Below are 22,500 nucleotides of genomic sequence, written 5' to 3' on the forward strand. Positions count from 1 at the left end.
CCAGTCACCTCTCATTTCCTCTTTTGGGGGCCTTCTCTGCTGCTTCCTCCTCCCTTTCCCCTCCACCTCAGGCAAGAACAGTGAAAGAATGGGAAATTGACAATGTGTCCGCGGCCTAGGGGGGATTTCTCTATCTGGACTCTCCAGCCGTCTGTTTCTGGAGTCCTAAGAGGCTTCTAACAGGAAGCCCCAAGAAAGTGGGTGGGGACAAGCCAGGAAAGGCCCAGGGTAGAGATGGGGTCCTGGGGAGGAAGAGGCTGGGTGGGTGGGAGCTCAGCAGTGCTCTTTGATTCCACTAGGGGTTGTGGTGGTGTGTGTGGGGAGTTTTGGATGTCCCCAGAGTACTTAGGGCAAAGTATGAGGATGTCCCAGGGATGGGGGCTAGGGGTTGAAAGAAAAAGGGGGCAGGAGAGACAGGGAGAGAGACAGAAACTTGTGGGTCAGAGGTTTGAGAGTTGGAGACAGAAAAACAGAAATGAAAAACGGTGGAGAAATAACCTATTAGTGGGGAAACAGAAAAAGAAGGGAGACAGCTGAGACTCAAGAGAGGCTAGGGAGGAACGGATCCCTCCCCATCATATAAACAACTCTTTAATGTGTCAGTGTTAAACCAAACCAAACCAACCAAACAACCAAGCAACCAAAAAAAAAAAAAAAAAAAAAAAGGAAGAATGGGCGGGCACAGGGTCTGGATGCTGGGGAAGGACTGGACAGGAGAAGGAGGAGGAGGAGAAGGAGGAGGAGGAAGGAAGAAAGTTCCGGGAGTCGCGGGGCGGAGCGCGGAGCCCGGGAACCCCGCGGCTGCCCTCCCTCCCCTCCCCGGAAAAGGCGCCTCCGTAGCCTATAAAGCGTGGGCACTGGCGGGAGATGTGCACTGCCCGAGGCAATGGACCAGCACGCACTTGATGTTGGGGGGACCGTGGATGCCGGACATCCACCAGGTACTGCGCAGCCCCCGGATGCGGCGTTCCTCAGAGATACCGGGCTCCCTTCGGATGCTGCGTTCCTGGTAGATACTGTGCGCCTCACAGAAGCTGCGCTGCCCACGGATGCTGCGTGCCCTGCGGTTAATGTTCGGGATCCTGAGGCCGCGTGGCCGCCGGCCCTGAACTTTTGTTCCCGCCACCCGAGGCTTTACTGCCTAGGCGGCTTGGTGTTGCTGCTCCTGGTCGCCTGTGTCCCTATCTTCATCCGCATCCTACCTCAGCCCGCGCTCACAATCACCACCTCGCCTGACCTGGATACCGGAGAGAATACTGCAGACCAGGTCACCCCTGTTTCCCACATTGGCTGCGCCAACACTACACAACAGGTGAGGCTCATCCCATCCCTAGGGGACCCTTTTTACTTTCTGGAAGCATCTCTGCACTGACACGGAGAGAACAGCTCTCCAGACCCCCACCCCACTCCTGCTACTCTGTTTGAAGCACTCCCTCTCCGTCTGGCCCGCAGAGGAAATCCCTTGTGTCTTAACCTCTTGAACGCTCCTATGAAGACCTTGGGGAGGACTCCCGAGGGTGCAGCGCATTTCCCTTCAGCCCCTCTAGCCCCCCCCCGGCACCCCCAAAGTGGGCTGGGCCACATGAGTTCCTATCTGCTTCTTTAGGATGTAAGGCAGCATCTACCTTTATTCTTCTTTCTTCCCAGGGTTTTCCCGTGTTCGCCAAGCTACTGGCTAAAAACCGTGAGTGCCCCCTGATTTATTCCCAGCGGGTCCTGCAGGGAGGTTGACCAAGGGGGCACTCCCTTCTAATCTGTCCTTCTCCCTCACCTTCTCAGTCTTTCTCACTTGCTGTCACAGCGTCAGCTGTTGTCCTTGTGGCCCTATCTAGGTCTTCAGAGAACTGAGAATTTAGATCTCTCTTTCTCCTTTCCTTCCTCTCTTCCTCCCATGTAGCCCAGGCTTCCCTCAAATTCATTATGTAGTTGGGACTGACCACCCTACTGCCAACACCTCCAACAGGCTGGGATGAACGCTTTTGGGCTTCAGGTACCCTACTGAGCCCCAGCCCTAGTCCCTCCCTGCCAAGTCTTCATTAATTGTCAAGTTATCTGCCCTCAGAGTCCCCCTTTCCCCGCACACTCCATATCTCACCCCTCTCCCAGTTTTGCTCATCCCTCTCCTCCTCCTCTGATTCCTCTCTTTTTTTCTCCTCTCACCACTCCTCCCCTTACTCATCTCCTTCCTGGAGCATCTCCACTCTAAGTACTCAAGACCCTCTTCCCTTTACCTCTTTCTTATTCCACAATCACTTTCTTCTAGGTGGCCTCCCTCCTTTTCCTTCTGTTTTGTTTCCTCTTTCCTCCCCGTTTCCATGGTCCCACCTCCCCACACCCCATAACACCCAGCAACTCAGCGTTCTTTTTCTAGAAGCATCGCTGAGTAACACGACTCTGAACTGGCACAGCCAGGAGGGAGCTGGGAGCTCATACCTGTCTCGAGGTCTGAGGTACGAGGAGGACAAAAAGGAGTTGGTGGTGGACAGTCCTGGGCTCTACTACGTGTTCTTGGAACTGAAGCTCAGTCCAACGTCCATAAACACAGGCCGCAAGGTGCAGGGCTGGGTCTCCCTTGTTTTGCAAGCAAAGCCTCAGGTAGATCACCTTGACAGCTTGGCCCTGACAGTGGAATTGTTCCCTTGCTCCATGGAGGACAAATTAGTGGATCGTTCCTGGAATCGTCTGTTGCGCCTGAAGGCTGGTCACCGCCTCAGTGTGGATCTGAGGGCCTATCTGCATGGAGCCCAGGATGCATACAGAGACTGGGAGCTGTCTCATGCCAACACCACCAGCTTTGGACTCTTCCTTGTGAAACCTGACCCCCCTCAGGGATGAGTTCTTACCCACGTGACATTGCACATGGGTGCTCTAGCCACCCTTCTTGTGACCCCTGGACGCTAAGACCCCAAGCTGCTATATTTCATGGGGCCTAGGCAGTCCTTCCTCCAGGACTTTCCTCTTGTCTTTAACTGGACTCAGTATTTATTGTGAGCATAGCTCAGACAAGACTTTATATAATTCACTGGACAGCATTAGTAACTGCTGGGCAGCTGCTAGAAATCAAAGGTTCCCAAATCAAACTTTATATTTATATTAATAAGTAAAAAATAAATGTATTTGTAAATAAGTCTTTATTTTTATCATTTCCCTTGTTAAATTTTAAATTTTCATGACTATGGGTATGGTGTTCATTCACAAATATGTCTTTGTATACATGTATGTGCATATGTTTAGAGGACAGTTGATTCAGTGTCTTCTTCAATCTATTTCCACTTCATATTTTGAGACAGGGTCTCTCACTGAACCTGGAATTTATTGTTTCTGCAAGGCTGTCTGGCCATTGGGCCCCAAGAATCCCTCCTGTCTCCATCCCTGGGGAGGGGGAGTGTCTATAGGCAGGTTCTTAGAATAACTGGCTCAAGTGGCCCTGTAGCACTCTCCCTTTTGTAAGACAAGAATCTTATGTAGCCTGACAGCATCCTGACACCCAGTTGACAGAGCAGCAGATGGAGTGCTGAGATAGAACCAGTCTCTCACGAATGTGAGGGCTGTGCTTTTCTCAGAGTGCTCTGTTCCTGGGAATCCAGCTATGACTAAGCAATAAACAAAAATAAAACAACCTCCTACCCCAACCATCCCATGTGAAAGGTTATGATTTCTGATGTGATGGCACTGGTCTGTGTACCGTTTTGAGAGACAGAACCTGTTGGAGCAGGTTATAGTTATAGATATAGATGCTGACAGAGAATTCGTTAAGGAAATTCCCCCAATGGTGGTCACGTAGGCTAAGTCCCCCAACTGACAACTCCAAGTAAAGGCTGGAGGATCCAGAGTTCAAGGTAGGACAGCCCAGGATACACAAGACCCTGTCTCAAAACAAGCAACAAAATAAATCAAATTAAAAAGAAACATGGGGCTGGGGATTTAGCTCAGTGGTAGAGCGCTTACCTAGGAAGCGCAAGGCCCTGGGTTCGGTCCCCAGCTCGGGGGGGGGGGGGGGGGGGGAGAACCAAAAAGAAACAGAGAGGGCTGGAGAGATAGATGGCTCAGCGGTTAAGAGCACTGACTGCTCTTCCAGAGGTCCTGAGTTCAATTCCCAGCAACCACATGGTGGCTCACAACCATCTGTGATGGGATTGAATGCCCTGTTCTGGTGTGTCTGAGGACAACTTCAGTGTACTCATACACATTAAGTAAAATAAAATAATTCTTAAAAAAAAAAAAAACAGAGAAGTCTCACAAGCCAGCTAGATATCTGTAAAGGCCCTCCTCTGTGATTCTGAACATGGCTCTCGCTGCAGCCACAAGGAAGGCCTCCCAACACCCAAGCTGATGTGTGATGTGATCAGGCCCAGGGCTGCTGTAAACTCAATCGATAACATTTAGCAAACTCAAAACCCACAGCCACTCTGGGCCTCAACAGATATTTAAAAAATTTCCATTTCAGTATTTCCTAGTTGTGACTTTAGGTGACTTACCTTGCCTGTGATGGGGTAGTGGAAATCCCTTTGTCCCTCCCACCCAAGCTGGATACCGGGTTTAGTGACATCACAGCTTGAGGTCAGGCCCAAAGGAAACAGTAGTGTTAGCAGTGTTGGTTTTAGTCTCTTCTTCAAGGGTGACTGACGGTGGAGCAGCCTGAAGCCCATCATTCAGGAAAGAAGCTGCTCACTGACGTGAGCTCCCCACTGTTCCTCTCTGAGAGAGAGGCTGGGACTCACCCAGGAGACCCTGACTGCCATTCCAACATTGCATTAATTACTGCAAAAATGAACATTTATGTCTAGATTTGCATAAGAAAAGCAAGAGTTCATTCAGGGTTTGTCCCCCCAGACCCCCTCATTTATTTTGGTGTGTGTCAGAGGTCCACGCATCAAGTCTTCCTTTATCCCCCACTACTTTATCGTTTGAGGCAGGGTCTCTTTTATTCCTGTTATTGAACATAGATTCTTTCCTCATACTATTTATCCTGATTACAGTTTTCTCCCTGTCTACTCCTCCCAGTTTTTCCTCTCCTCCCTTCCGGATCCAGTCCCTTTCTGTCTCTCAGTAGGAAAGAACAGGCTTCTAAGAGATGACAACCACACAGGACAAAATCAAATCAAATAAGACAAAGCAAAAACTTTCATTCTGCAGTTGGACATGGCTGAGTTCAAACCCTGCTTCAGCTGGTGCCAGCTAAGCTGTGCATGCTTGGGTAAGCGCCTGACTTCTCTGGGCTTACTGTTTCCAATAATGAACACAGGGGCTGAGTTTACATCAAGGCTCTTGGGGCTGTTAAGTGAGATAATAGGCTTTGTGACACAGTGTCTGACACCAAATTAAAACATGGAGGTTGTAATGATCAGAGAGAGATGTTCTACCACCACATGCTAAGGTCCAGAGGGAGAAGAGGGATGATCGGGTACAAGTGGGCAGTGGGTCAGACTAATGCAAGTCTGTTGATCTTTGATTTAGGGCCCTGGGACAAGGGACTGAGGTTCATATTGTACACACCAAAGCTGACCTGGCCTCTAGATTATCCCAGCATCCCTCAGGTCCTATCTGGCATATCCTGCCCCCAATTCTGAACTTTCCAGTCCAGATGCTGGGCTGCCCTTTCCCAAAGGCTCTTCCCTATATAATCTAGACACTCTCCCCCCAACCCCTGTCACCTTTCTCTCTTCCTCTTCCCCTTTCCCACCTCTCCCATGGTGACTTCTCTGGTCTCATCCTTGAACCAGTGAACTCACTGGAGAGCAGCTCCCTAGTAAATCTGCATGTAATATTTTCTAATCTGGCTTGAACTGGCTCATTTCACTGGTGGAGAAATAACTCTCCAGAACCTTTCATCAAAACTATAGAAGACCTGGGGAAAGTGTTTCCTGTAAGCTTGAGGACCTGAATTTGAATCCCTAGAATTCATTTTAAGTGTAACAGTGCGGGCCTTTAATCCTAGCACTTTGGAGACAGACATAGGAGGATCTCTGAGTTTGAGGCCACCCTGGTTTACAGAGAATGTTCCAGGACAGCCAGGAACACCCCCATCTCTCTCTCTCTCTCTCTCTCTCTCTCTCTCTCTCTCTCTCCCCCCCCCTCTCTCTCTCTCTCACACACACACACACACACACACACACCCCAGCTAGCCAATAAAAGCTGAGTGTGCTCTGGAGAGAGTTCATGGTTCAGAGACCCACAGTTTGTTTCTGGTGGCTGGCAAATACCTGTGACTCAGACTCCAGGGATCTGACTCCCTCTTCACCTCTCCTGGCACGGCACACATGTACACATTCCTCATTTCACACACACACAATACAGATGTTCCTTAAAGAACACTGGGTCTGAAGGTGCACAGGTGTAACTGGCCTGTCTGTGTGAGGAATTATAAACTCACAGAGGAGCTCCCTGCGGGTATCAGCCTACTGAAGACAGGGGATCCTCGAAGTTGGAATCTCCTCCAGCTGCTGGAGGTTCCAGGGCTGAAGCTTGCCTTCTGGAGAAAGATCGACACCTGGCTGGACCTTGCCTGAGGGACAGGAGCTGAGAAAGTGATGCAGGACCACATGGTGGCAGACTATGTACTTAGCATCTCTCATTCTCTTTTTGGGATTTGTTTTATTTTAGTGTGGACGAGTGTTATCTCTGTGTCTATGCATGCTAAGTTTGGGCCTGGTGCCCATAGAGGCCAGAAGAGGATGCCAGGTTCTCCAGACCTGAAGTCACTGGTGGCTGTGAGCTGCTGTGTGGGTGCAGGTGACTGAACCCCAGTTTTCTGCCAGAACAGGAACTGTGACCACTGGCATCTTTAGCCCCATCCCCCTGCCTCCTACTTAAACCTGTTAGGCCCACTCAAGAAGAGCTTGGCGGGGTGGCACTCATGGATGTCTTTGTCCCTTTCCCTAGTGTGGCTACATACAACTTTCTTCTGCTTTTCACTATTAATTTGTCTGTTTATTTGAGATTGGGTCTCATCATGCAGCCCCAGCTGCCTGGACCAGGCTGGCTTTGAACTCACAGTCGTCTGCTTGCTGGGATTAAAGGCAGGGGCCACCACATTCAGTTAATTTGGCTGTTTTAATAGTTTTATTAAATTATTAGCTGAACCTGGGTTACTGGGGTACAGACTGTGATCCCTCAGGCCAGTAGTAAATTCATAATCAAAGCACTGGGAGGCAGATACATGAAGGTCCCTGACTAGGTTGTTAAGCCTAACCAATGAGACCATGTATCCGAAACATATGGAGTGGGGCTTAGAGATGCACCTGAGGTTGACCTCTGGCCTCCACATGCACCTGCACACACATGTGTACACACACAATGCCTGCTCAGAAGGATGCTTTGCCAAGCAGAACAGACATCTAGTTAGCTTATTGGAGGACTGCTCAGTTTGCAAGGTGAGTTTGCAAGGGGTGAACAGCAGGAGTGGGGGCAGAGACTCATGGAAGAGGCTGTGGAACGTTCTAGAAGAGGGATAGTTGGACAAATGGGTGACTAGGGGTGATGATGGTGCAAGGAATGGATGAGAGAGTTAGTATACAAAGGGTCTCTGTAGCTCGGGTTGTCCTGTTGTCTGTAAACCAGGTTGGCCTCAGACTCCCAAGTCCTGGGAATTAAAGGCATGTGCCACTACCATCCCCTCACCTCGGCAGTAACATTTCCCTATCATTCAGGAGGCTGAGGCCCAGTCTGGGCGGAGACCTTGTCTTAAAGAACCCAAGGGCAGGGTGCTTGCGCTGTATGCTCAGGGCTCCGGGCTCCATCCCCCGTGCTGGTTAAATAAGTAAGGGCACGAAGGATTGCGTCCTCATGTGAGAAGGAAATGAGAACTCGTGGTCTGGAGTGTCCGGCACTGCTGAGAATTGTTAAGGGGAGAAACGAGAATGCCGACCAGAATTTGAATCACGAGGCCTGTGGTGGTTTCCTGAGAGTTGTCTTCTCTGGCATGAATGGACGTGATTGCACCACAGCAGCTCCAAAAGCTAGTAACAATGAGGAACTTGAGAGACCCCACACACAGCTGCTGGATTTTATTCATTCTTTGTGTGGTGAGGGTTGGACCCTCTTGCATGGTAAGCGCTGACCACTGGGTCACACCCCCTCACAGGGCTGTGAGGGGGTGCTCCACCCTTGACCGTGCTTCCAGCCCCTTCTGGGAGTTGGAGGGTGGGTGTTGAGTGGGTGCTGTCCTGCTAGTGCATCATCCCTTCTCTTTTCAATCTAACTTTTATGCTGAGATAGTGTCTTACTAACCTTCCCAGGCTATCCTTGAACTCTTCACCCTCTTGCATTTCCTCCTGAGTAGCTGGGGTGGCAGGCATGTGCTACAAGACCTGGTTAGAAGATGGCTGTTCTAAGAGTTCTTTTATGTGGAGAGACAGTGTTCCTCATTGTTGCGTCAAGGACAAGCCCAATTCCTGGTGGAGTGGACAATAACACCCAGGGCACGGTTCCATGTCACAACCACGGGGTTCTCACTTCTTTGGAATCATTGGGGTGTTTATGTTGTTCACATGGTCCCATCTGTGGCCTCGGAGCCCATGGACACAGGGACAGGAAGCAAATGTGCCTCCCCGGTCAGAGGAACCTTTTGTGGCTTCTGTTCACTTCTCTGTGGCTCATATTTTGGGGTCCACTGCCAGTTGAGCTTATGTATAGTTCCTGGGGAACCAGAGGAGAGGTCAGGAAAATGGTGCAGTGGGTAAAGATCTCTCTGCACTGCTCAAGGACTGGAACTTAAGCAGAATCTGCATGTGGTGTGAATCTGTCATTCCTGAGCTGGGGAGGTACAGCCAGAAGGATCTCTAGAACTTAGTGGTGCTGGGCTAAGAAAGGTCAGCCTCGCAGCCCCCAAAGTAAGATAGAAAGTTGGGCAACCTGCACGTCTTTATCCCCAGCATGGGGGAGGCAGAGGCAGGCAGATCTCCATGAGTTCGAGGCCAACCTGGTCAACAGAATGAGCTCCAACCCAGAGTGGGCCGCATAGTGACAAACGAACAAACCAGAAAACAAAGAAAGTGAGGTAGAGAGAGTGAAAGGAAGGAAAGAAGAAGCCACATGAACCTCAGACTTCGGACTCTATCTTCACAGCTACACAGTTGAGCACACCTGCATGCTCATGTGCACACACACACACACACACACACACACACACACACACACACACGCACACACACACTGGAGGTGTTTTGGTGTGTGGGTGGGCTGGAGCCCAGGTCCTCATTTACGATAAGAAACTTTCTCTAGTAAGTTTTGTCCCCAGCAAAAATACCATGTTCTGAAAAATGTGTGTTAACAATCATTTTTTTTTATTATTCTTTTCAAGCTGGGTCTTGTGTAGCCCAGGCTGGCCTCTAGCTTGCTACATAGTTGAGGTAACCCTGAACTCCTCCAGCCTCCCCGCTCCAGAGTCCCACCAGGCAGGTTTAGCTGGGGTATGGATTGGAGCCCAAGGACTCCTGATGCAAGGCCACACACAGCAAGAGCCCTTTAAACACTGTTTCCTACAGAGACTGCTGATGTGAGGCTGGGATCCAGTGAGCCTTCTCACTAGGGTGGGAGGGAGGTTGTCTGTAGAGAGGAACCAGACAGAGGCATGTGACAAAGACAGTCTCCCTGGGGACATTGGACCATGCTGTCATTCAAGAGCAGGGACGAATGCTGGGAGGCCTTTGTACCCTCAGGCTTACCTCCTGCCCCAGAAACCCACAGGCAGGGTTGTGCCTCTTCTAAAGGGCGGGGCTCAGGTAGCCACATAGCTGCCAGGGTAGAGTACTGCAGAGAGCCCTGGGGCCTGAGGTAATGGGGCAGCCTCCTCTGACTGTTGCCTGTTCCTGGACTACTCACCACCTGACCCTACCTGCCCTTGGGGATTGGAGATGAAAGGGCACAGAGTCAACAACACAGCTCGGGAGCAAGTGAGAAACATCTCAGCAAGCTCTCCCAACACAGCTGCAAGTTCCTTTAATACCCTCCATCCACAACCCCCATTGGTCCCAAGAAAGCATCTCTTCTAAGCAGCTGTTCTTGATTGGCTGGCATTGTCTGTACCAGCAATCCTTGATCTCTCAGGCAGTCTTCAATTAGGTCCTCCTGCAGGAGATGCTTTTGTGGCTGTGAAGCCCTCAGTGTTTACACAGAGGTGGCCATTTTGTTTTTAGATTTTAACAGCCTAGTGGGAGCTAGCGTGCCATTGTCTTGGCATTGTTGACCCTACCTCAGGGGATTCCCAGTATACTGTACTGTGGCTGTCTTAGGTTGTCCTCCTGTCTTCTAGGATCTTACTCATCATTGACTACCACCTCTCCACCACACTGCCCCATCTGCTTTGATATGATTGTGGATGCATACATGACAGAATGTGGCCACGGCTTTTGCTACACGTGTATTTATCAGAGTTTGGAGGACAGTAGTAGATGTCCCAAATGTAGTTATGAGGTGGACAACATTGACCATCTCTACCCTAATTTCTTGGTGAATGAGCTCATTCTCAAACAGAAGCAAAGACCTGAGGAAAAGAGGTTCAAAGTGAACCAATCAATGAGTAGTACCAATGGGCATAGGTGGCAAGGTTTTCAAGATTTGCTGGGAATTGGTTAAGATAACCTTGATTTATCTAATGTCAGTCTCATGTTGGAATGACTAGGGCAGGCTGGCAGTGCTCCCAACGGATAGGAAGTCTCTTGAACGTGGACATTTGAAGGACCCTTGGACAGCAGTGCTAGAGGACGGCTTGGAGCCTGACAGTTGAAGGGCTGGAGCAGAGGCACCCTCATTCTCATTGCTAAAATCAACCTGTTTGCCCGGAGAAAGCAAGACGGGGTCAGTAATGGGAAGGTGAATATCAGCTGATCCTGGCAGTGTTTGTTATGGGCAGCCACCACTTCCTCTGGGGAGGAAGTCTCAAGACTGGCAATGACTGCAAGGAGGATGGGAACAAAGAACAAGGAAGGGGTAATCCCAGAATGTAACTCATGCTTGCTGGCAAGGAAGAGAACACCCATCCAGAGGTCAGGGTCCCACATGGTCTCCAATGTTATCCAGGGGGCCAAAATAGCAGCCTTCTCCCCAAATTGGTCCAGGTCATAAGTCTTAATCTTGAGACCATGAGTAACCAAGAAGGGTTTTCAGAGCCCTAGTCTGGGGTTTCTTGATGGTGGAGGGGAGGAAACCCATGACGATGGTGACGAGCACAAAGGAAACAAACAAGGAACGGATATGACAGTTATGACAGTGGAGGTGACAAAAGTCATGGTGTGTTAAGCAGGGACTCCCTCAGGTGCAGCTCAAAGGCCTTATGCCTGGACGATGTACCTAGGAAGGAAAAGGCGTTCGAGAACCGATCCCTGGTACCAGTACCTAGGAAAGCAGCCCCTATGTCAGGTTCCACAATGAATCCAGACCGGAAGTGAAAATGAGCAGACAAAGACAGAGAAGACAGAAAACATGGCCGCTACATGCTGCAGGACCCTCACCCAGAAAAACAAACATGGCTTGTTCCAAGGTCACTGCAGCACGCTCATCCAAAGACAAACAAAACGATGGACACTGCACGCTCACAATGAACCGAACCGAGACCAAAAGCGGTTACCGGGATGGACAGACAGAAAAGACAAAGAAGACAGAAATGAGGTCCACGTGCTCACCTTTGCAGGACCCACAACATAAAATACTAAGGGGCCAACTCACCAAAGAAGCAACCGAAGGGGGCACAACAGCAGCACACGAAGAGGAGAGGAGCAGATCAGGTTGGACCACGGGCGCAGACCTTGCAGCAACAGGAAAAAAAAAAAAAGAGTTCCCAGAAAAGGAGGTTCACAGGCAGTCACAAAATTAGTCCATTGGCCATGCTGGGCTCCAGATACTGCCTGTGCCCTGGACTACGCCCAGCCCAACTCGACCTGCCCTCGGGGGTTGGGGTGAGGTGTGGGGTCAACGATGTGGACTCTAGGTTCTCAGAACATGGCTGCAAGCTCCTTTAATACCCTCCACCCACACCCCCCTTGGTCCCAAGAAAGCATCTCTTCTAAGCAGCAGTTCCTGATTGGCTGGCATCGTCTGCACCAGCAATCCTTGATCTCTTAAGCAGTCCTCAACTAGGTCCTCCTGCAGGAGGGCTTTTGTGGCTGTGCAGCTCTCAGCATGTACAGAGAGGTGGCCCTGTTGTTCCTGCTACGGAGACAGAGCATTGAGTCCCAGCGGGATCGTTCCCACAGACTCATGGGACAGAGCTGGAAAGATGGCTCAGTGGGTAAAGCACTTGTTTGTGTACCTGTGAGGATCAGAGTTCAATTCCCAGAAGTGACAGAGTAAAGCCAGGCATGGTGGCACATGCTTGCAATTCCTTCCCTAGGGCCTGCTCCTTTAGGGACCGCTGGGGCCAGCCTATTAGAATCTAGGTTCAGTGAGAGGTTCTATCTCCAAAGTCAAATTGGGTCATTGACAGAATGTTAGAAACGCGTGTGTGCGTGCGTGTGTGTGCGTGTGTGTGTGTGCATGTGTGTATGTGTGTATGTGTGCGTGTGCGTGCGTGTGTTGTGCGTGCAAGTCTGTGTGTGTGCGTGTTTGTGTGTGGTGGCTCGGCAGGTAAAGGTCCTAACAGCTATTCCTAATGACCTGACTGAGATACTTTGGACTTTCATGGTAGAAGAGATAAGCTAACTTCACCCGACCTCCTCACCTGTGCAGTGGCATTAAAGTCTGCAAGAGCACATACATGCTTTTTGTTTTATAAAAAGGAGTCTGAGGCAGGAGGATTGCTTTGAGCTTGGAGATGACCATGGTTACAGAATGAAACCTTGTTTTAGCAAAAACAAATAATACAACATGACAAAATAATAACCTGAAACAACAACATAAAAGACTTCATGAGCTTTGCTTTGATAAATTTTGGATTTGCTGGGACCTATGGTCGCATGTGCCATGCTCTTGTTTGCTTTGAGACAGGCTCTCAAGCAGCCAAGACTGGCCTTCCATTTTTCAGATCAAATGGTGTTTCACTCGTCAGATGGCTCGTTTTTCAATATCTGTACTGTTTTCAGATCTCGCCTGTGAATGAATGTTGTAATTGTTTCCTCACAGATGCCTCCCTAAACGTGCCCATTTCTCCGAAGGTAGGAAGTTTTAGTTTTTGACATAAGTCTTTTTGTAGCCCAGGCTAGTCTCAAGCCTGAAGCATTCCTCTCAACTCAAGTCAGCCTCTCAACTGATATCATTGGCTCAAGACCCAACAAGTTTAATTTTCCAAGAATAAATTTTTCTATAGATAAAAACTATGAAATTTTTCCTTTCTTTTTGCTTTTATAAATTGCAATTTATTTTTTAAGGTTGGTTACATTTGTTTTTTTTTTTTTTACTTAATTCATATATTTACTTACTGAATGAGAACTTTGTACGTGAATATAAAATGTTTTGATAAGCTCCGTCTCCTGAACTGGCACACGCTTTTAATCCCAATGCTTGGGAGGCAGAGGCTGATCATATAAACTGCTGGACAGTGGTGGTGCACACCTTTAAACCCAGCACTCAGGAGGCACAGGCAGGCAATCTCTGGGAGTTCAAGGCCAGCCTGGTCTACAGAGCAAATTCCAGGACAGCCAGGGCTACACAGAGACACCAGGTATCAAACAAACAAACAAACAAACAAACAAACAAACAAACAAACAAAAAGCCAACAAAAATATATACCTTAAAAACGAAATTAGCTTGTGTGAGCTGGCCCTGCCCCTTTGCTGGGCAAAACGGGAGAGCTGGCCCTGGTGGCTGGGGAGCAGGAGAGCTGGCAGAGCTGGCCCTGGTGGCTGGGGAGCAGGAGAGCTGGCAGAGCTGGCCCTGGTGGCTGGGGAGCAGGAGAGCTGGCAGAGCTGGCCCTGGTGGCTGGGGAGCAGGAGAGCTGGCAGAGCTGGCCCTGGTGGCTGGGGAGCAGGAGAGCTGGCAGGCTAACTCAGCTTCCACCAGGCCTCCCTGATCAGGGCTTTGAGTTGGTCACAACATCTATCCCATCTATGAACTGCTGGAGGGTGTGAAGATCCAGAGCTGCAGGACCTTCATGGCACAGGATATCCTAGAGGGGTCCTGGTGAGGATCCAGTTTGATATTGTAGTAGAAGCCTGGGGCCTCAAACCAGACCAATGGCGCTCGGCAGTAAACATTTGCAAGTAAAACTGTTTGAGCAAAAGGGTGTGCTGTGACACACCGCAGCTTCCACAGCGAGGCGTTCTAACTGTTGTTTTATTATTTATTTATAATTCTTGTTTTCTTTTGGGGAAGCAGTTGCAAGGGCACAGGGCATATATGGTGGGACAGGGAGATGAGTAGGATTGAAGTTTATGATGTTAAATTCACAAGGAATTAATAAAAACTTAAAAAGAAATTAAAAACTAAAACACATGTATACAACATTTGTTAAGCACATCAGATGCCACCATTATTATTCAGGGACACAGTGAATCTATGTATTTTATTAAAGTCTTTATCATGATGATATTTACATAACATTTTCCATGTTTTCTGTTGATTTTTTTGTTGTTGTTTTTGTTTTTTAATTTTGAGATTATTTCATGTTTCCCAGGCTGGTTTTGAAGCACTATGGAGCAGAAGATGAGTTTGAACTCCTGACCTTCCTGCCCCAACCTCCCCAGTGCTGGGTTGACAGGCGCCCGCTGCCATGCCTGGTTTTAACATTTCCCATCACAATCATCTTTTGCTTGAGTGTTTGAGACAAGGGCTGGTGCATCCCAGGTTAGTCTCCAAACCTGTGATCCTTCTGCCTCAGAACTCTCACCGCTACCTGAATCATTTACAAATTTCAAGTCACATGTTTATTTACTGTGTGTGTTCACACACACCTCCAGAGTGTTCGTGTAAAGCCCAGAGAGCAACTTTCAGGACTTGCTTCTCTGAGCCTTTCTCAGCTAAGCCATCTCCCAGCCCAGCCTATGTTAATACTTTTTAAAGTGTTGCAGTCCTGAAGTGCATCCGCCACCACAGCTACCTAACTTTAGACCCTTTGTGATTGGCTGTGTGTGCCAGTGCACGCCTGTCATCGCAGCCTTGGAGAGGTAGAGGAGGGAGGATCATCTATGAGTTCAAGGTCGTCTTTGGTTCCAGAGTGAGTCTGAGGGCAGTCTGGACTATATGGGACCCTGTTTCAAAGGCAGAACAACAAACAAAATCTGTTCTTCATCAGAGGCCATTCTCCTTGGCACTCTGTTTTTGGGTGATGTGACCTTTCTGAGGGGGTAGTGTGTGTTAGGGACTGTAAAGGTCTAATTTAACTTCAGATAGAACTTTCTTTTCCTCCTCTTATATCTCTGTTGCTCTGTCTCCTTCTTTCCATAAAGCCAAAGCTTTAGGTTGAAATAGAAGGAAGAGGTCTTTGTTGTCCCTAACATGTTCAAGATGGGCTTGATTTGATTACTGTTTCATTCTGTGAGGTGATCTAGAGAAGTTCCTATCTCTGACATCACTTGAGAGGACCAATCTTAGGGGCTAGCATGAGGACCTTGGTTCGAATCTCTACCACCCATGTAAAAAGCTGTGCATGGCTGTGGGTGCCTACAATCCAAGCTTTGGAGAAGACAAGCAGATGCAGAACTCACTGGGAACCAAGGCCGGTTTCGCTGACTGGGCAGCTCTTGGTTCACAGCCCGTGTCTGGAGGCTGTAAGTTGGAGGGCAGTGGGGGAAGACACCTGACTCCTAAGCCCATTTCCATGTGAGGGTACATGGGAACGTGTGCAGAGATTTGGGGGCCACTTGGCAGGAGTTTGATATTGGACCGGGACAAGGAAGCAGGCCTACTTCAGGCAGGACTTTGACAATGAGCCAGGACAGGCAAGTTAGCTCAGACAGGAATCTTACTTTAGGCTAGAACAAAGAAGTCGGCTTCAGGCAAGAATATAACTTTGGGCTAGGACAGGAAGTAGGCTCAGGTATCTTGGTCATCCTGATAAGCCCCTAGAAACAGTGATCATGGGACCCTGTTTATTGTCTTGCTTGTTCCTTAGCCTAGAACTGCATAGACTTGCATGTAGTTAAAATGGTATAAAAACAGACTAGGAAAAAATAAATCTGCCTATAGCCTCAGAATTGGCTGGGGGTTATGCTACAGTGTTGTTTAATTGTCTCTTTCCTTTCTCTGCTCCTTCTCCTCCTTTGTCTCCTTGTTATGGTAGACTTTCTCAGCAACCTGCTCTAAATCCCTCAACAACTTATCCTGTAGTCCCTCTAGCCTCAAGCTTTTTCCTGATGTCTCTACTAGTCTGGTCTATAAAAGCCATAGTCACAGTAGCTTTGTGCTTCTCGCTGCTGGGGTCATAGGGTATATATTGGTGGAATGCCTCCATGAGCCGCTCTAGAAAGGCTGTGGGCGACTCGTCTGGTCCCTGTTTAACCTCATGTGCCTTGGTCAAATTGGTGGGTCGTCGTGCGGCCCCCTTGAGACTGCCAGCAAAGCCTGGTGGTAGACCTTTATGTGATCCTTACCTTTGGTTGTATTAAAGTCTCAGCCAGATCTAGTCAGGGGAAACCCGCTGTCGGTGACAGTCTGGTCAATCAGTTGTGCCCCTGTGTCTGAGGGGACATTCTCTTTGGCTTCCTGCATTGTCCTCTCTCGCTCTCTGGTCATGAAGAGCACTCTCATGAGTGGTTGGATATCGTCCCAGGTGGGCTGATGAGTAAATAAAACAGCGTTAAAGAGGTTAATCAGCCCCTTGGGGTTATCCGAAAAGGGGATACAAGTCGCCAAAGAAAAGGGCCAATATTGCATGGCCTGATTTCAATCCTCATCTATGGGCCCATAGACGCAGAGGGGGAGGGCCACTCTTGTATCAGGTGAAATGGTCCTCTTGCTCCAGGTTCCCATGGCCAGTCCTGGTTCTAAGGGTCCCTCCCCACCCTCCCCCCTTGCTGGGGCCTGAGGAAGGGTGGGGTAAAGGGACACTGGATGAGAGCTTAAAGGAGATCTCTGAGGAGGGGCCGTGGGAACTGGGGCCATGGTAGGGGAGTGAGGAGGTGGAAGATCCATCAGTAGCAGATCCGCAGTGGAAGACTCCTGCAGGATGTTCTTTACAGACTTGTTGGTCTCTACAGGGTTCTTCTCCTTAATGGCCAGGACCTGTGAGGATCTTGGAGACAAAAAAGCTTTTATCCAATAGAGGGGGTTGTCTACTAGATCCTTCCAGGTAACTATATAGGGCACTTGGTCTGAGTTCTTGAGGGATGCTGGCCTAAAGACTGTTTCCTCTACTGCTTGTTCACTGAAAGTTGAAGGTCCCTATGGGTGGCCACCCTACTCTGAAGGTGAGTCACTTGGAGGGGCAGAGAGTACCTAACCTGCCCTTCTTTACTACTACTGACAAGTTTTCTCCTCTTTCCCCAACTCCCCTCCAGTGGTTAACTAGGATGTTTAACAGGGTAGATTCAGTCTGTCCATGTCCAAAAATAGCGTCAGTCACAGTCCAAGTCCAAGAACACAGAGAAAGACAACCAACACACACACAGTTTCACCCCTGCCATAGGTGCAGAGCAAGACTCACTCGATCGGCTCCTGTAGATACTGAACTCCAAAAACAAAGAGAAAGACAATCAACACACAGACAGCTTGCCCCTGCCATAGACACAGAAACCAGGTAATCAGGTGACCCTCCAGCTTATGCTGGTATCAAGTCCAACAGGTTCCAAAAGGAGCAGAGTCCTCCCGACTCCTTCCAGATCAGACCAGAACAGAGGCTCTCTAAGCCTTACAGACACTTGAGAGCAAACCAAAAGCAAGACAGACAACACAGATACAGACGACCTGACATCAAGTTCGAGCTGTTCCTCCGACCACCGTTCCTCAGGACCTCATAGGGGGGGTCTAGCTTCTCAGCCCATGCACCAAATTTAAGGCTCGAAGTGAGTCTTAACTAACAGCAGATCCCCCAATGAGACACGAGAATGGAGTTCGATGCAAAAGCAAGAGGTTTATTTTCCAGTGTGTTGGGGTTGCCCCTCAACCAGCCCCTCATGGCAAGTGACTAGAAGGTGACCCCAAATGGCTATAACAAGCAGTTTTTATAGTTTTTATGGGTACAGGTTACATCAGCAAGGTTACAGTTTAAACTTATTGGCTAAGCATATTGACCTTTGAATCTTTTGACTAGCAAGCATATGACATGTTTTCGAACTCTATCTGGGACCAGAGGGTCAGGTGACCACCAGTACATTCTGTGGTTTTTCAAGAATGTCTCTGTCCCTGTTCCTCCTGAGAACTGTGGGTAGAGAATAGAACTTGGCCTAGCCTTGACCTGAAGTGGGAAGCTGGTACTTGTCCTAATCTTGACCTGAGGCGGTGTGTGTAAATCTGGTGAAAGCCCTTAGGGTCCTTCACAGGAACTCCATAACCTACCTACTTTCTACCAGGCCAAGTCTCTCAATAGCTCTTACACTTCAGTAAGAACTAGGGTCCTTCAAGACCTTGTCTCAATTAAATACATTGTACATATGTGTGAAGTTCATGTATGAAATAAATGTATGAATAAATGAGCAAAGCCATCCTGCAGTTCTCTCAGACCTGGACGCGAACTGTGGCAACTGCACAGGCTTCCATGCTGTTTCTCACAGAGCGATCTGCTTTCCCCGGGAAGCACAGGCTCTTCCGTGAAGTGCTTGAAGAGCCATGAGTGACTCACTAGCATGAATAGGGAGGAGGCTAGCTCAGGCCTGGAGCCATGCAATCATCAGGATCTACCTATGAGTCATAACCAAATTTTCCACCCATGAGGAGACAGCCCTGGAGCCTCCTGCTCTGCATTCTGTAGCTGAGCCACTGTGTAGTTTACCTGCCCACTTGCTGTGACAGCAAACTGATAAGAGCAATGCAAGGAAGAAAGAGTCCAATTAGAACATGGTTTAGCAGAGGACTGGTAAAGGTGCTCGCTGCCAAGCCAGATGACCCAGTTTCCACCCTAGGGACCCTATGGATGAGAGGAGAGAACCGACTCTGAAATTGTCCTCTGACTTCCACAGGAGTGCCATGGCATGCACACACACGCCACTCCCACATCTGAGTAAATGATACAGTTAATAAAAAGAGGAAAGCTGGGCTGGAGAGATGGCTCAGAGGTTAACAGCTCTGATAAGACCCAGGTTCAAATCCCAGCACCCACATGGCATCTCACACCTGTCTGTAAATCCAAGATCTGAGACCCTCACACAGACATCATATATGCAGACGAAACACCAATGCATATAAAATAAATTTTAAAAAAATGAAAAAGAAAAGTTTTAAAATGCTGGGCGTGGTGCTCTGCATTGATAATCACAGTACTGGCAGACAGAGTTCATCAAGGTTCTCAAAAGCTGAAGGGGGACTGGGAATGTAGTGCATTCCTGGCATGTTGGAACTCAGTTCAGCTCCCAGCACTGTACAGAGCAAAAGAAATGAGAAATAAAATATAAGAAGAATAATCGATTAAAATGCCTAATGTTCACACAACACACTCACACACACACACAGACACACATACACACACAGACACACATACACACACAGACACACACAGACACACAAACACAGACACACACAGACACACATAAACATATACACACACAGACACACACACATATAAACACACATAGACACACACACACATAAACACACACATAGACACACACACAGAGACACACACACAGACACACATACAGAGAGACACACACACACGGAGACACACACAGAGAGACACACACACAGAGACACACACACACAGAGGCACACACACACAGAGGCACACAGAGACACACACACAAACACACACACAGACACACACACAGACACACACAGACACACAGACACACACAGACACACACAGACACACACAGAGACATACACACAAACACACACAGACACACAAACACATAGACACACACAGAGACACACACAGAGACACACACACAGAGACACACAGACACAGAGACATACACAGAGACACACACAGACACACACATACATAGACACACACACACTGACACACACACAGACACACAGACACACACACAGACACACACACACTGACACACACACTGACACACACACAGACACACAGACACACAGACACACACACACACACACACACACACACACTACCATAAAACCTTAAGGAAAGTATATTTCCCACCCTCTTTCTCCTGACTAAGCTCTTGTTGTGTCACCCAGGCCAGCTACAAATTCATGATCCTTCTGCCTCTGCCCCCTGAGTGCTGGGATGGCAGCCAGGCACCATCATGACTTACAGCCCCCAGTGTTTAAGCCCCCTCCTGTCTACACACAAGTGCCTTATGCTTTGTCCTCAAGCAGAACTGTCCACTCCTGTTACAGCCATGGATGGGGTTTCATTCTCTTTAGTTGTAACTTTTCAGCAGTTTTTCTGTATACCCCTGGATGGCCTGAGACTCTCCCCTTTGAGCTCACAGAAATCCTCCTGCCTCAGCTTCTTGACTATTGAGATTATAACATTTGAAATGTAAATAAGAAATACACAATTTAAAAAAATGGAAAAAAAAGTTGTAAACTATGGAACTAGTATGTTTTGTCTAGGTCACTCTTAACTTCAATTAGTCAACCCTTATGGCCATTATTTTAAGATTCTTACCCCATGGTGGCTTCTCCTCTCTCCTTCTTCTTGTTCTACTTTGTGGTTCTCATCTAACCCCAAGCCCAGAAATCCTAAACCCTGCCTATGTCTCTTCTGCCCAGTTACTGGCTGTCGGCTTCTTTATTCACCAATCAGGGATAACTTGAGGGGCAAGGTCACATAGCATCGCCTGGGTCTACAGGTGGTCTCTGGGAACAACCAGTATTTAGCATAGCAAAAGACCAAACCTCAACATTAACTTGTGTGTTTTGAGGCAAATATCAGGGAATTGGGAGATCTGGATCAGATCTCTGTATGCGTCAAATGTGGCACGCCCTCTTGATCCTCAGGGAATTCATGTGGGAAAGAATGATTTTCTAGAACACATTGTGAAAGAATTATTTGAGGGATAGTTCTGCTAAGTCATTCTGGATGAAAAGACAGAGAATTGTAGGAGGAAAGGGAAGGTCCTGCTGTGAGAAGGAATGCTTTTTCTTTTTCTTTTTCTTTTTCTTTTTTTTTTTTTAATGTGAACAAATCAGAAAAGATGGAAGAAAATCCCAGAAATGGCATTTTGGAATGCAAAGGTCAAAAGGACGCCTTGGTGGGGGTGACAGCGTCTCCTGTGTGGCTTTTAAAAAATTAAATGCATATGTGCAGCTATAGCCATCTGACATTTGTCAAAGATGAAAAAAACACTGTGGAGAAAAGAAAGCATCTTCAACCAATGGTGCTGGGAAAACGGGATGCCCGCATGAAATTAGACCCATTATCTATCGCCCTTCGTGGAAACCGAACTCCAAAGAGATCAGAGACCTGAGGATGAGACCTGCAGCACTGCAGTAGCTGTACTGAGCACAGGCAGTACCCACGCTATGCACTCTAGATGCAGCAGAGGACTTACTGACTAGGACTGCATTCACCAAAGAATTAACAACTGACAAGTGGGACACCATATTTAAAAAGCTTCAGCACAGCTAAAGAAACGAGCAACAGGGAGAGGGAGTCAGAAAGTCTTTGCCAGCTCGATGACTGGCATAATTGAGCAAAGAATTAAAAAACCAAAGAGGGGGGGAAAGGCCCAATTGAAAATCAGGCTAGGGATCTAAACAGAAAATTCTCAGCAGAAGGAGTAAAAATGGCCGAGACATATTGCAAAAAATAGCACTTTGGGAAATGCAAATCAAAACAACTTTGAGATTTCCCCTTAACCTCAGTCAGAACAGCAAACACAACACAACAACAGACAGCAGATGCTGGAGAAGATATGGGAAAAGGGAACTATCAGTCACTATTGGTGGGATTACAGACTGGCAAGACACTCTAGCAGTCACTGTGGAGACTCTCAAAAAGCTAAAAATAAGTTAACAGTACGACCTAGCTTCATCACTCCTTGGTTCACAATAGCAGATAGACACTATTTCCTGTGAAGCAGTCCCAAAATCAAATCAGAAAGCAGTCATTCTAGCATGCGGGATTCATAGCCAGGTAAGACCATTGATTTCTTTCTTTCTTTTTTTTTTTTTGACCATTGATTTCTTATCCAAAATGGGTGCTGTCTTCAGCAATAAGGTCTTTATCTTTTGGTGGGCAGTCAAGAGTACAGGCTTGTATGATTTTGGGGTCCTCTGGGGCCTTCTTGGCCAACAACTCATAGGAGGTGTCCTATACTCAGCACCAAGATTTTTATTTAAAAGCCTGTGCTATTTGAAAGGCTCTTGGTTGAAATTTTTGTTTCTTAACTTGTGTGAAGGTTCAATCCGACTCTGGGGTGAAGTGAGGTGGGGGCTGCTTTCTTTTCTGACATCTGCCTTCCTAGTGCTGGGGTTACTAGCACCACCATGGGTGAAGGAATAGGTTGTTTTTATCTTCCAAGAATTAACAGACAAGAGAGAGTGTGAAAGTCAAGCAAA

At 48.1% G+C, this 22,500-nt stretch overlaps 1 protein-coding gene across 1 annotated transcript; it reads left to right on the top strand.

Annotated features, from left to right (window-relative positions):
• The first annotated feature begins 795 nt into the window (after positions 1 to 795).
• Tnfsf9 (TNF superfamily member 9) lies at positions 796 to 3,127 on the top strand. Its single transcript, NM_181384.3, has 3 exons — positions 796 to 1,312; positions 1,648 to 1,684; positions 2,372 to 3,127. The coding sequence occupies exons 1-3, from the start codon at positions 887 to 889 to the stop codon at positions 2,833 to 2,835; spliced, it is 927 nt and encodes a 308-aa protein (NP_852049.1). The 5' UTR covers positions 796 to 886; the 3' UTR covers positions 2,836 to 3,127.
• The last annotated feature ends 19,373 nt before the right edge of the window (positions 3,128 to 22,500 follow it).

The sequence above is a fragment of the Rattus norvegicus genome, chromosome 9 (assembly GCF_021556685.1).
Source record: "Rattus norvegicus strain SHRSP/BbbUtx chromosome 9, alternate assembly SHRSP_T2T, whole genome shotgun sequence".
In the NCBI taxonomy this organism is placed as follows: Eukaryota; Metazoa; Chordata; class Mammalia; order Rodentia; family Muridae; genus Rattus; species Rattus norvegicus.

What these genes read in the sequence shown, in the direction of transcription:
- Tnfsf9 (NM_181384.3), top strand. Translation starts at nt 887, where the DNA reads ATGGACCAGCACGCACTTGATGTTGGGGGGACCGTGGATGCCGGACAT. An exon ending in GCGCCAACACTACACAACAG is followed by an intron (nt 1,313 to 1,647) that starts GTGAGGCTCATC and finishes CTTTCTTCCCAG; the next exon opens with GGTTTTCCCGTGTTCGCCAA. An exon ending in CAAGCTACTGGCTAAAAACC is followed by an intron (nt 1,685 to 2,371) that starts GTGAGTGCCCCC and finishes TTCTTTTTCTAG; the next exon opens with AAGCATCGCTGAGTAACACG.